This window comes from Littorina saxatilis, linkage group LG9, assembly GCF_037325665.1.
Source record: "Littorina saxatilis isolate snail1 linkage group LG9, US_GU_Lsax_2.0, whole genome shotgun sequence".
NCBI classification, from domain to species: domain Eukaryota; kingdom Metazoa; phylum Mollusca; class Gastropoda; order Littorinimorpha; family Littorinidae; genus Littorina; species Littorina saxatilis.
Genome location: NC_090253.1, coordinates 30657723 through 30672513, shown reverse-complemented (window position 1 = coordinate 30672513; position 14791 = coordinate 30657723). Strand labels below are relative to the sequence as shown.

The 14791-nt window shown below is 40.7% G+C and overlaps 2 protein-coding genes across 5 annotated transcripts in view; one reads left to right on the top strand and one right to left on the bottom strand.

Moving 5' to 3' along the window:
• The window catches only part of LOC138975851 (probable methyltransferase-like protein 24), a gene marked incomplete at its 3' end in the record, with an annotated part of 63042 nt that extends 50019 nt beyond the window's left edge, over positions 1-13023 (top strand). For all 4 annotated transcript variants that reach the window (XM_070348619.1, XM_070348618.1, XM_070348620.1 and 1 more), the window contains 2 exon segments: positions 12317-12481; positions 12954-13023. In XM_070348619.1, coding sequence (XP_070204720.1) covers positions 12322-12481; positions 12954-13023 — 230 coding nt within the window.
• LOC138977179 (uncharacterized protein C17orf113-like) lies at positions 10427-12308 on the bottom strand (the record flags this gene model as incomplete). The annotated part of the gene is made up of 1 exon (XM_070350086.1): positions 10427-12308. A coding segment is annotated over exon 1 (1515 nt), but the record flags the coding sequence as incomplete, so codon positions are not given.
• Positions 13024-14791: the final 1768 nt, after the last annotated feature.

Below are 14791 nucleotides of genomic sequence, written 5' to 3'. Positions count from 1 at the left end.
AGGCGTCGCGGAGAGCGCTTTGCAGAAGGCGCTGTTCTGGAACGACAGCGTTTTGGCGGAGGCTCTGTGATGGTCTGGGGAGGGATCAGCCCACGTCTAAGGACACCTCTGTACCATGTAGTGGGCAACTTGACCGGTGTCCGCTACCAGAATGAGATCCTGCAACCCCTAGTCGTTCCAGCCCTCCAAGCGATCGGCCCTCTTGCGATTCTTCAGGATGACAACGCACCTCCCCATTGCTCTGCAGCTGTAAACACCTTCATCTAGCAGGCCAGGGTCAACAGGATGCTGTGGCCAGCCAACAGCCCGGACCTGAACCCCATAGAGCACATGTGGAACGAACTTTGTCGTCGGGTACAGCAACATCACCCTCCTCCTGCCAATCTGGGTCAACTGCTGCAATGGCTCCAGCAGGAGTGGAATGGAGTTCCCAGAGCATTCATATGCAACCTGATCCACTCCATGCGCCAACGATGTGTTGAATGCCTGACACACAACGGAGGGCACACTGATTCACATTGTTGTGAATTCCATGTTCGAGGGTTGTCACGTTTGACCCACTCTAGCTAAATTGTGGCGGCCGCGTTCGATCTTTGCTTTGTTTGTCATTACTCCTTGATTGTTCAATTATATAATTTTTTAAAAAAGAAAGAATTTCGTCTTGTCTGTTTTGTGTGGTGTGCTTGTAAAAAAGTGATCCTTAACTTTTTTTGAAGAGTGTATATGTAAATCTACTAGATAATGTTTTGCAATGATCAAAAAGATGCGTGTGGGTGTTGTTTCCCCTTATTGGAAAGAATTTGCTCACTTAGGCGTGGCTGGTTAAGACACTGAAAATGCCTTGTAGTGATAGTGGTCCTTTTTTTTTTTATAAAAGAATCTGTCACAGGATAGTCTTACAGAGAGTACAGCTTTATTGATCTTGTCAAGTTTGAAGGTACAAATTAGGAGATAATAAACTGAAGGAGCAATGATACACAGGGGATAACTTGTCCAAAGCGAATAGGGCAGCAGAATGCAGGGAGATAATACAAATATGAACCTTAGAAACATTCCAACAGTAATTGGACACTCCATTCAAACACAAACATTCTCAGAAATAGTGAAACATAAATGTTTGTGGATACATGTTCTTTTTGAACCAAGTTACGCACAGGAAGAGCATGCTTGATCCATTATTGGATTGGTCAAAACTGTGTACATTTGGTCAGAAGTAGGTGTCTGTCAAAGTCTCAGTGTTGTATTTACATTGATTTAAATGATTTATATTAAATGGTTAATTGACAAGCACAGTGGCCTAGTGGATAAGCCATCGGCCTCCTAGTCCTATACGGAAGGTCACAGTTACGAATCCAAGCTCCCGCTCCTGGTGGGTGGAGGCTGGAGATTTTTTTTTTATCTCCCAGATGTGCAGACCTGCTTGTGCCTTATTCCCCTGTGTGTGTCCATTTAAAACAACAAGCACAAGAACAAGTGCGCATGGAAAAAATCCTGTAATCCATATTAGAGTTTGGTGTGTTATAGAAACATGAAAATAACCAGCATGCCTCCCCCAAAAGCGGCAAATGGCTGCCTGAATGGTGGGGTCAAAACGGTCGTACATGTAAAAACCCACTTGTGCAAAAGCATGAGTGAACATGGGAGTTTCTGTCCATGAACGAAGAAGAAGAAGATGAAATGGTTATTTGATCACACTGCAGATGGTTTGTGTTTCGAAGTCGTAGATCAATACTATGCCTGGGCTTCATTTGTTCTGAGGGCTAAAGACATATATTTGGTGGTTGACCTTTTACCTTTATAGTACTGAGGGTTATACAGACATTGTCATTGATTTAGTGGTTGACCCTTTACCCTTTCCTCTTACTCACAAAAAATGTGGGCAATCAAAATTTGAGAATGTGATTTCCTAATTTGTCTAATCGCAGGGCCACCAAGCTGTGTATAAATACAGCTTTTTGATTTGTTCCACTTTCAAGGGGCCGGGGGCGCAACTTCAAACAATCACTCGGAGAATTAATTTGAGGGTGCTATCTACAACCTGCTAGCTCTCAATGCCAATAAGGCAAGGATATATCTTGGGAACAGTCTCAGTAGAGAAAAATTAAAATTCACAGGGACAAGCCGCTGTTCCTGCCAGTAGACATAATTATACAGTCTCATATAATTTTTAACTGTGTTCGTTTTGTACCAATGGTTTCCATAGGTTTTACATATCCATTTCCATATCCATAGAATATCTTATTTATACCCTCTTGATTATATGGGGGATATTGCAGCTAAAGAACTTGCTGCAAGAATCAACCCCAACTTATAATCAACCCCCAGACACTCTTTTTCTTCTTCTTCTTCTTCGTTCTTGGGCTTAGACTCCCACGTTCTCTCATGTTTTTAGCACGAGTGGGTTTTTACCTGTATGACTGTTTTTACCCCGCCATTCAGGCAACATAAAGCCCTTTGCTACTGACCATTGACTGAAGACAAATCGTCTGCAAATTGATCAACTGATTAGTGTTACATATATGACCATAACAGAATTACCTAAACATTTCCACACAGTATTTTTGATCAGACTCTTTATTTGTCTAAATTTACAGTTTCAACCATTCGAGCAAGCAATTCCTGTGTCTCTGATTCTATAAATGATTTAAGGACACATCCACAACATATTTGCATTGGACTATTGTTGAGGAAAATGTGTGTTTGGATCAAGTCTGAACTTACTGTTTAAGTTTATGTTTTGTTCGCTGAAATATATCTTATATATATAATAAATATTAAACCATCACAATGATACGCGTCTGATAAAAAAGCAAAGCGAATAATTTCAGACTGCAGATTATCACTCATGGACTCTCAATTTTTGTGTGTGTTTACCCAAAAATCAATGTGTTCAGCAAGGCAGCATAAGGAACATGTAGGGCAGGATTGGTATACTTCAGCGAAGGATTCAGCTGTTCTGCCATCAGTTCTCCATGGCTGCACTCTCCATGGTCAGGTTGCACACCTCTTGAGCAAATCTGGGCAAATATTCACATTTATTATCATTGAACTATCATGATTCACACGACTTAGTATTATTTTTTTAATGTGTACCTATTTTTACATGTATCTGTTTAGTGAGATGGTGGGCAAATGTATAATTTGTATGTGTAGTCTTTAACAAAAATGTCATGGAATAAACCTAATATTTGTTTGCCTGGTTGTCTCTGTGTGTGTCTGCATTGTGTTTGTAAAATCAGTTTCTATGGCAATGCGTTAAATACATTTAATTCACTTACTTAAATAAATAATTCTTTTATTACCTGAACCAACGCCCCCAAAAAGGTCATCTGATGATTTGTGCCAGTCTGCTATACATGTTAGTTGGTATGCTTTTTTGTTTTGTTTTTTGGGTGTCATGCAAGAGACACTCAGTATTATTCTGTTAGCAGCCTTGTAAAAGTGATACTAAAAATGTTCTCTAGCCCTGTTCCCCACCAGACTGTGGTCTCGTAGCGCTGCATTGGACACAACATTTCGAACACAAGCACGCGATTAACAACCAAACAGACCTACCAGCATCAAATGTTTATTCATCAAATTCAATCCATCATAAAACGTAAACGTTCAAAGCTTACAACCACCCAAAATAATAAGTGTACAATAAAAAGTAAAATACCAAGAAGCAAGTATTAAACAGGAGGGGTGGGATTACGACTTTAATTCTGCACAGAACCAGTCTTGCTGCAGTATTGCATGACTGGCACTAGTACAGAACATGATTATGTCTGGTCCGTGCACAGGCGCACGCATGGTTACAGTTGAGGCACTGTTGAACATTAGTTTTCAACTTTTGACATTCCTGCCAGACTTCATCTGTCTTTTATTGTTGTTCATAGAGTTTTGAAAATATACAGCTGAATCTAACAAATATGTGAGTCGTATTTCAAATACCCATTTATGATTAGCTGGCGTACAATAATGGACTTATCGTTGTAAATTCATGTACATGTTCTTTGATTTGGAAAATAAAGATTACTTCACATGGATTGGTGAAACAACTCAGAAGGGCCCAACTGCATGAGCAAACACTGTACATGAGGAAGACGTGGAACTTGCGAAGAAAATGCGAAAAAGTGTTTGTGGGTTATCGTCCCTAGTTACATGCTGGCGGCGAAAACAAAATGGCGGATCGCGTAGGTACCGATCGCGTGCGAGGTGGTGGTAAATTGTGCTCGGCTTTTTGTTGCAAGAACGCCCGTTACAAACAGAGCTGCTTCGGGAACACTTTCCACAAGTTCCCTAAAGAAGAAAAAAGGTGGGTTGTGCAGTGATTATTTCATCAGGTTTACCTTCTTCAGAATGAGAATGCAATGGCTCGAGTCAACTCACTCAGTAGACTACAGCGTCAGCGAGTACTCAACTGTGATCGAGTGTGAGTCAGCAGTCAGTACAAAACAACCCGTGGGCATATTTGCCGAATACTTTATCAAACCTTGCTTACGGGAAAACTACAGTACAAAAGTACATCACTCATCCGTTTTGCGTTCAGGCAGAGCGTTAGATTTAGACTGAAGATCTGATTTAGCTTTTTTTGTCTTTCCTTTTTGCTTAGTTTAACAATAACATTGTTGTTTTTATTGTCAAACTAGGTGCAGAATATGGATGCAATTCACAAGCGAGAGGACTTTGAAAAGCTGCAGCCAGCTGATGTTCAAGGTCTCAAGCTTTGTACTGATCACTTTGAGGCCAACCAGTAAAACAATCCTGCAGAGAGGATCACTTATGTGGAATGCTGTCCCGACATTGTTTGCAGTGCCCAATCCACCACCGAAGGTTATTTATTTATTGGTTTTAGGTTTTTGCAAACCAAAGAAGCACACTATTAAATGCAGGTTGAGTAATGACAAGTTTGAGGCAGATAAGAATTGAAAAAAACAGCATTGTTCCCATCAAATAATGCCTGTTTGCATTTAGCGCAAAAAAATTATAAGGCCAACAAAAAAAAGTTACTTATTTTGGATCGACGTCTTGATTATGATGATATGATGAACTTATTTTGCAAAAAAACAGCCCCAAATGGCAAAAAAAAAAGTATAGCGTCGGCGTCAACAACAAAAAAGTTGTATGTTTCTGGTCACCTGACCCTACCTATGTTTTCCCGACGACCCTAGACTTTTTTTTTTGCATTTTCAAAAATAAAAGGGGTATTCGAAAATCAATTGTTTTCCTGTTTTTCAACAAAATAAGTTAAAAAGATGGTTTAAAAAAAAAAGTTTAGAAAAAAAATCTGCACCTTTAGTCATGTTAGGCCACAAAAAAGTCTGTTTAAGGTAACATAGGCCCCCCAAAAATAGCGTCGGTAGGTCGGCTTTTTATTTTTGTATTTTAGCCATCTGAATATTTTAATTTTATTTTTTAATGCCCCCAAAAAGTCTAGGGCCGGTGGGAAAAAAATAGGGTCGGTCCGGATACCGTAAACAGATTATTTTTTGTTTTGCCTTACCAGAAACATACACTTTTTTGTGTGGCCTAAGACCAATGCCATGAAATTGGGAGAATTGTTTCATTGTGACTGGGTGTTGGTTGTGAGTTTGTCAGTTAAAGAGCTGTGCATTTGCAGGTTGCTAGTGGGAGGAAGCCACCATCGCAAAGGGTAGCTACAAATGAAGCCAGCACCGACCTGTCTCCTGATGCACAAATTGTTCAACCAGGTAAGAGATTTTTAACCATGTAGAACACCCTGACATCAAAAAATGTTTAAACCCATCCATTACATAGTTGATAATTGCTGTATAGGGTGACGGGCGCTGTGGCGGGGTGGTAAGACGTCGGTCTATTAACTCGGAAGGTCGAGGGTTCGAATCCCGGTCGCGGCCGCCTGGTGGGTTAAGTGCGGAGATGTTTCCGATCTCCCAGGTCAACTTATGTGCAGACCTGCTAGTGACTTATCCCCCTTCATGTGTACACGCAAGCACAAGACCAAGTACGCACGAAAAAGATCCTGTAATCCATGTCAGAGTTCGGTGGGTTTTAGAAACACAAAAATACCCCGCATGCTTCCTCCGAAAGCGGCGTATGGCTGCCTAAATGGCGGGGTAAAAACGGTCATACACGTAAAATTCCACTTGTGCAAAAAAAATGAGTGCACGTGGGAGTTTCAGCCCACGAACGCAGAAGAAGAAGAAGAAGAAGAAGCTGTATAGGGCAGATGCATGGATGGATGAAATTGTACCTGTAGTTCCCACACGTAAAGATGGGAAACATATCCTGTTAGAGGCATGGTGTAACAAGAAACAATTAAGTGGCTCTATTCCCATCTCCCCCCCCCCCCCCCCCCCCCCCCCATTCCCCGTCGCGATATAAGCTTCGTGGTTGAAAACGACGTTAAACACCAAATAAATAAAGAAAGAAAGAGGCATGGTGTGTGAGGAGTTTACCTGATACTGTTGTCCTAATCAATCAATCAATCAATCAATATGAAGCTTATATAGCGCGTATTCCGTGGGTACAGTTCTAATGGCCTCACCCATTCAGTACCAAACAAGGTCAATTCCATCATTGTTCCACATCGTATCCATAGTTGCTAATACACTTCATTTCTGGCCTGCCTTCCTACGCTATTGTTTATTTTCATTTTGTGATTTAATTACACGTGTTTTAATTTCTTCCAGGTTGTAACTTGTTATGGTTATGTTATTTTATGTGTGTTTTGTGTGTGTGTTTTCTTTTTTAGATGACATTCAGGCGATCCTGGAGGACATAGGATGTAAAGCATCAAAGTCGTCATCCTCCCCATCCCCTCGTGAAGCGGAACTTCGGCAGAAGGTCAACAAACTGAGGAGCAAGGTTTTCCGATTAGAAAAGAAAACGATGGAACCCCGTGTAAAACGAGCGAGTAAATTAGCCAAGCCTCCCAAGAAAGACTTTGTAATAGAACAGTTGTCTCATATATTATCAGGCGAGGCGAGCTATTTTGCCATTTATGCCTGTTACATATTTACCGTTTATCTGCTGCTGTGTCCAATCCTGGCAGAGACGGGAACGCATGTTACCAAGGAGCCGAAGGAGAGTCAATGAGATGAGAGAATGTGATTAACAATTGCCAACTCTCTCCGTACAAAGAGGGTCCAAAATTGTATCAAAATACAGATGGTAGGGAATTCAAAATAAAAAAAGACAATAGACAAAACATGTACTTCGGCTCATAGAGCCTTCTTTAATTTTTGACTATTAAGTCCATGCTCCGAGAGTCCTTTTTTTAATTTTGAATTGCCTACCATCTATATTTTTATACATTTTCAAAAAGATTCAAGTCACCTTCCGTTATTCTTGAACTTGGCTATCCCAGCCTTACCTCAACATTCGATATTCCTGTGATATTTTTGACGTAAAATCAATTTTTATTGTAAAACTCTTCGGCAAGAGGATTGGTCCAAGCAAACAAATAATAAACTTGTTTACAAAAACTGTATACATGTATTTTGTTAATACCCCAAAAATTGTATAGTATATACAAGATTTTTACTGATATTTCCGATCAATTGCCTATGGTTTTATTTACCTAAAAGATTCAAACGTCACACCTATGACTCATGGCTATTTTTAAGGGGGGAGTAGCATCCCTGGTGTGTTGTTTGTGATACATGTACCTTTTAGTCTGTTCACAGTAACATAGGCACACAAAAAGAGGGTCGGTAGGTCGGCTTTTCTTAATTTTTTTTTATAACCATCTTTTTAAATTATTTTGCAAAAAAACAGGAACAAAATTGATTTTTTTTCTTTTTTTTTCTCCAAATGCCAAAAAAAAAGTCTAGGGTTGGCGGGGAAAAAATAGGGTTGGTCGGGATACCGTAAACAGACTATTTTGCTTTTTTGCCTAAGCAATGACTAACAAACTTTCTTTAGGGTCTGACATTGTATATACTATACAATTTTTGGGGTATTAACTAAATACATGTATACAGTTTTTGATTCCTTTTATACTTTTTCACAAATTAGCCCCCCCCCCCCCCTTTTTTTTTGTAGTCTGCCCTGGGGGCGGGAGGTCTCCTAATTTCGGTTTCTAGGGTCACCTTATGCTTCCCCATGAGCTGAGAACTTAATTAAAATGGGCCTCGATTTTTTTATTTGTATTTTGTAATTGTGCCTTTGTCCAGTCACATGATTTCACTTTGTACTTAAAAACTTGGCACTGTCATCATTTATTGCTATTTATTGTTCAGTTGTTCAGTATTTATTGCTATTGGGCATCAGTTGTTCAGTTGCCCTCTTTCGAATGAGCCATGCATGCATTATGGATGTGTTTAGCGAATTGGGATATCCAAAGCAATGTAAAAGAAGAAACAATGTGAAGCAAACATATAGCACCAAATAAAATAACCGAATCAGAATGGAAACTTCTTCAGTGTATGTGTGTGTGTGTGTGTGTGTGTTTGCTGTTTTAAATACCGAAAATGTGAAAATAAAGCAAGTCACAGCATGAGAAAGATCGACTGTACTAGTCATGACAAAGCAGGAGACAGCCTGATCAGCATGTAGAAAAGGGGAATAACTCGTATTTAGCCATTCTCATTTCTAAGCATGCCCAATGAGGAAGTTATCCTTCTTCCCATTGTAGTTTCTTTGGTATGAGTTACGACTGACCTTTTTTTAACAATGTCGCTCGCATCCTTCCAGATATCACTGGTGTGCTGGACAGTTGAAAACTCATTTTCCTGAAGAATAAATCGGAGCACAAAGTACCGATCGATCAACCAAAGAAGCTAAGCTAACCACAACAACCCTAAGACACTCACAAACACGCGTGCATACACACACACACACACACACACACACACAGAGAGATTTGCAAACACTATTTTGCTTCTTTGTTGGAGTGGGGCTACAAAAACAAATTAATACATTTTAGTTGAACATTGTCGCATAAACTCCATACTGACTATCCCCTTACCCGCCAAAGTACTGCCAATCGAACTTTGGACCATGTATTCCACTCATTTATCTAATTTGTGGTGAACAAATGTATTTTGACTTAGGTAAGCGCTTCGTCGCAAAATCTTCTTTTTTTTCATTCAAGGGACGTAATCTAGCTCAGCGTGTTCGAATAAATCGAATTTTTTGGGTCGAATTTATTCCAAATCCGCTTGACATATATGAACTTGACATTCGATCTTTTCTACCTCAAATCATTGTGCCCCTTGAAATTGTCAGGGAAGCAGTACGTGAGTCTAGAGTTAATTTTGTCAGAAGCCTGGCTGACGTCCAACAGTTGTCATCTTCGAAAGCAAGCAATCCAGATCGGAATTTAAAATGAAAAAATCTAAACAAGTGTATCAACAGGAGGAAAATTGTTTGTGGCTTGAAGATTTTGAAAATGCTGATTAATACCAAAAGCATGAGACTTATAGGCTAAAGAAATATCTCCTATATATAGTACCCGAAGGAGCACGATGAATACCCCCCAAAATACAGAAGAGGTAGATCTGGGATACAACTTGGCTTTAAAATACCGAACAGATCAACAATGCAACAACTTGACCTGGCTGGGTGGCATTGGGAGAAGAGAAGGGTAAGCTTATGTTAGTCATTATGGAACATCGTATTTTACCTACCAGTTGAATACTTCTGGTTGCATTTTCACTCAATACAATAATCAAGTTCAGGTTCGATCTCTTCAAACATGACATCAGGGGCCATGCCGATGAAAGAAACTGAAGCGCCGATGAACGTCAATTTCATTTTTGTAATACTGATGCCATAGAAAATACTCGATGATCTGTCGCGCACGCAAACACACACAGGAAATAAAAGAAATAACCTTGCCGGCAAAGCATGAACTAACCTTATTCCACTGAAGGCAATAAAAGCAGAAAAATTGGTTTCACTTTTTAATTTACCAGTTCCTTTTGGAGTTCAAGTACTGAACCAATCGCTTGTCTTGTTACGTTCTTGATCAGATCGATTGGCATAGCAACCAGTATCGAGATGCGCAGTAGCGATACTCTTGAAATTCGAGTCCGACCAATGAAATTACAGAGTATCGACACTCAAAGTCTCGATACTCGCAGTATCGAGGGAAGACCAATGAAATGAACGAGTCTCGATACTCGGAGTATCGAGACTTTGAGTATCGAGACTTTGAGTATCGATACTCAGTCTCGATACTGTGGGCCTTTTGGCGCACCAGGGTGCTGTTCACACTCGAGATCAGAATTTAACCAATCGTTTTGTAGACACTCGATACTGAACTAGGGCGGCATAGCAACCATACTCGATACCACGGATTGGTTCATTTCCATACTCGATACTCGCAGTATCGAGGGAAGACCAATGAAATGAACGAGTCTCGATACTCGGAGTATCGAGACTTTAAGTCTCGATACTCCCAGTATCGAGACTCAGTCTCGATACTGTGGGCCTTTTGGCGTTCCATACTACGTACTCTTTCGTACTGTCCTCTGTTGTGAAGATGGGTGAGAGTTGTGGTGTTGAATGTTGCTCCCTGCAGTGAGTTAGAAAACTCTCGTTCGTTGTCTCCTGGTGTGTCAAGAAGTTGTGTCAGCATGTGTGTGGTGCTTTCCACCATGGGCTTTATTGTAGTAGACGGATTGACGTTATCTTTCTGGCAAGTGAGATTCAGCCGATCGATGACGGGAATGACATCCGCCAACATGTAGGTAATCGCAACAAAGATAAACATTTTTGCTTTCTTCAGTAGTCCAACTGCCGAAGTGTTCCCACGCTGACCTTCTTCTTCAAGTTCCAGAATAAGGGCTGGATAAGTTTGTTTCACAGCATCCACAGCCTTGCCCAAGCTCAGCCACCGCACACTTATTGGGTGTTTTAGACATTTGTACTCGACCTCATCAAGAGCATCGCACAGTTGCTTCAATCTGTGTGTCCGATCACCCGATGCTCTGTACAGCTTGAACAAATTCTGCAGGCAGAGACGATAATCTGCGACTGTTTCATCACTGTTTGTTGCATCTTTCGTGGCTAGTGCTGTCCTGTGAGCAATACAGTGCAAATGAATAAGCTTTGCTTGTTTTTCCTTCATTCGCACCCCAACACCCGTGATTTGTCCAGTCATAACTGATGCTCCATCTGAAGCTAACCCTGCAAGGCGAGGGTGATCTTCGTCGATGCCCCATTCCCTCAACACCTCCCGAACTTTTGCATACACACATTCTGCGGTACCATTATCGATGGTATAATTTCCAAGAAACACAGTTTCAGGGGTGCCATCCAAAACGATGCGTGCAAAGACAATGAGTTTTTTGTCCAACGTACAGTTAAGTGTCTCATCAATCACAATTCCCACATAATCACTTCGATCAATCTTTTCTCTCAGTTCCTGTTTTGTTACAGACAAAAGAGCTTCTTCCATATCAGCTACAGTCTCATGGTGTTTGTAAGTTACCCCGGCACTGAGTGATGAGCAACCATTTTCACGTTGCAGATTCAGTAGGCTTTCAAACTTGGACGCGGCAATATTTTCTTGAGCCATGTATAGGACTGTCCGAATCTGTGCATTGAGACATTCATTCTCACTTTGTTTGGCTTGCTCAGATACAGGTTTCATCGAAAGTTGCTTATCTGATGTTCCAACAGCATTTCTATGACTTAGCGATTTTGAATGGTCTTCGAGAGATGAATGTTGAAAATTTCGACAACCTCTTGTGTAACCATTTTGTTGACGTGTTTTTTTGCAGTCTTCACAAAACATGAGAAAGTTCTCCCCCTCCCCCTCTGTCCGCAACCACAGAAACTCTTTGCACCATTTTTCCTGAAATCGTTTGACAGTGGAAGATGCCGATGTTGGTTTCTTTGCCGCCGCTTGAGACTCGGGCTCTGCAGATGTACTAGGCCGTGAAGTACTTTCACTTTCAGTTCCTTCATTCAAAGGCCTTTTCTCACCTCTTGGGGGTAGAAAAGACAGTAAAGATCGTTGCTTCTTCATCGCAATCGACTCGCCTCACAATAATCAACTGTATGTAGACAAAGATCTAAGCTGGTGTGAGTACGTGATTTCCCGGTATGATGCTATGTTGGCTATAGTTAGACGCCGTCCCTTATAACATAAACTGAAAGATTTTACGATGGACCGGGACTTATCGACAATTAATGACCGGTAATTTTTAATGAGTTGGGGCATTCTGACCAATCACAGGATCTGTTTCATTGAAACGCCAACTTGATTGAATTACAATGCTTGTTATTCTCTCAGGTGCCAGGAGCAAGGTTCCGTATAACTCTCGCTTACTCCATTAGAGCGTTTACTTCCCTTTGGTTATTTGGTATCGTATATAATTAATTATGATGTCTTCCCACACAGGACACATGGCAGCGTTTCCAAGCAGGAAGCTGTTAACAATAGCGCTGGTGATACTGACCACGCTACTGACCATCACCCTCTATCGACTGACCAGTCTCGAAACCTGCTTCAAAATGCATCGAGCTGTACACGGAGACCTCTCCGCGCTGTGGAGAAACCCTGAAGGTATACAAAAGCGTGCGAAAGACGTAATTACTGTGAATCAATGAATGGATATATCAATGAATGGATCAATTAAAAATCAATATATTGGCCAATCAAACAATTGGTCAATGTGTATATTAACCAGTCAGACGAGGGAAAAACGCCAGAGTGTGTGTAAGTGTGTGTGTCTCTGTGTGTGTGTGTGTGTGTGTGTATGTGTGTGTGTGTGTGTGTGTGCGTGTGTGCGTGCGTGTGTGTGTGTGTGCGTGCGTGCGTGGGTGCGTGCGTGCGTGCGTGCGTGCGTGCCAGTGTGTGTGTGTGTGTATGTGTGCGTGCGTTCACGTGTGCACGTGTGTGTGTGTGTTTGTGTGTGTGTGTGTGTTTATTGACTCGCCTGAGCTATCAGGAGTCTCAGCAATAAGCAGTGAAAACCTAAACCGGGTGAGTGTGAGTGTCCATTGCTGTTTGCAACTGACTTTTTCTTCTTTTTCAGGAACAGCTGAAAGACCGCATGCTGCAGCTTGTGAGATCGAACAAGTAAAAGCTGGATATTCATTGTACCAGTAAGTGTCCGGTTTAGTGTTCGCTTGTGACAACATCTGTTTCAAGCACAGACCTTCCTTTGTAAAAACAACAACATTTGACTCACAATCGTAGCTATGGCTATGATTTTACACTATAGGAAAAGACCATTCCTCCACCTCAACACACATGCCACAGATTAACACACACATGTACACTTTCTCATTCAACTACACACCAATACACATACACACCGATTTCATCGTGGAATTCTGGCGTAGCTCGATTCTTGGCGATTTTGATGATTGTAATGAAAGCGTTCAACTATAGTGAATCATTCTCCATGAAAAATACTCTCTTCACGACGATTGACAACGCATGATCGACTTAACATTCTTTTATCTTTCTATTGATACCAGGAACGAATATAAACACTATTACATAATAAACATAATCAGTTTTGTTAAGGCCGCACACAAATAAAATACAAGGCCCAACAAAATAACATCACTCGCTCGCTGGGGTTGACAACCTCCAGAGGTACGCAAGCTTGGAAGATCCTAGTCAAATGTCAAAGTCACAGTGGCGTCATTTTCGGTTAAAACAAATTTGCAATTGTATTTTTCTTCGATGTTCTCAAAGTCCCAGTCGGGTCAGTCGGGTGGAACAATGAACAAGTCGCGTAAGGCGAAAATACAACATTTAGTCAAGTAGCTGTCGAACTCACAGAATGAAACTGAACGCAACGCAACGCAGCAAGACCGTATACTCGTAGCATCGTCACTCCACCGCCCGTGGCAAAGGCAGTGCCAGTGAAATTGACAAGAAGAGCTGGGTATTCGTTGCGCTGAGAAGGATAGCACGCTTTTCTGTACCTCTCTTCGTTTTAACTTTCTGAGCGTGTTTTTAATCCAAACATATCATATCTATATGTTTTTGGAATCAGGAACCGACAAGGAATAAGATGAAAGTGTTTTTAAATTGATTTGGACAATTTAATTTTGATAATAATTTTTATATATTTAATTTTCAGAGCTTGTTTTTAATCCGAATATAACATATTTATATGTTTTTGGAATTAGCAAATGATGGAGAATAAGATAAACGTAAATTTGGATCGTTTTATAAATTTTTATTTTTTTTTTACAATTTTCCGATTTTTAATGACCAAAGTCATTAATTAATTTTTAAGCCACCAAGCTGAAATGCAATACCGAAGTCCGGGCTTCGTCGAAGATTACTTGACCAAAATTTCAACCAATTTGGTTGAAAAATGAGGGCGTGACAGTGCCGCCTCAACTTTCACGAAAAGCCGGATATGACATCATCAAAGACATTTATCAAAAAAATGAAAAAAACGTTCGGGGATTTCATACCCAGGAACTCTCATGTCAAATTTCATAAAGATCGGTCCAGTAGTTTAGTCTGAATCGCTCTACACACACACACACACACACAGACACACAGACACACAGACACACAGACACACGCACATACACCACGACCCTCGTTTCGATTCCCCCTCGATGTTAAAATATTTAGTCAAAACTTGACTAAATATAAAAAGGATTAATTTTCTTGACCGAGTTTGAAGCTAGATCTGTGAAAACGCACATGCCTCCATGCTTTGATGAAATGACCCAAATCTGGTTGATCTGGTTCAAACTGCAAGCTCACAAGGGGGTTCAAATCTGGTCAATTAGTAGGAATTTATCATGTTATTGAATGTTTAATGAGCTAGAGTGCCAGATTATTTCTGTCACATATAACGTAAGACGAAGGCGAGTCGGATTCATGTGCATTTGCTTT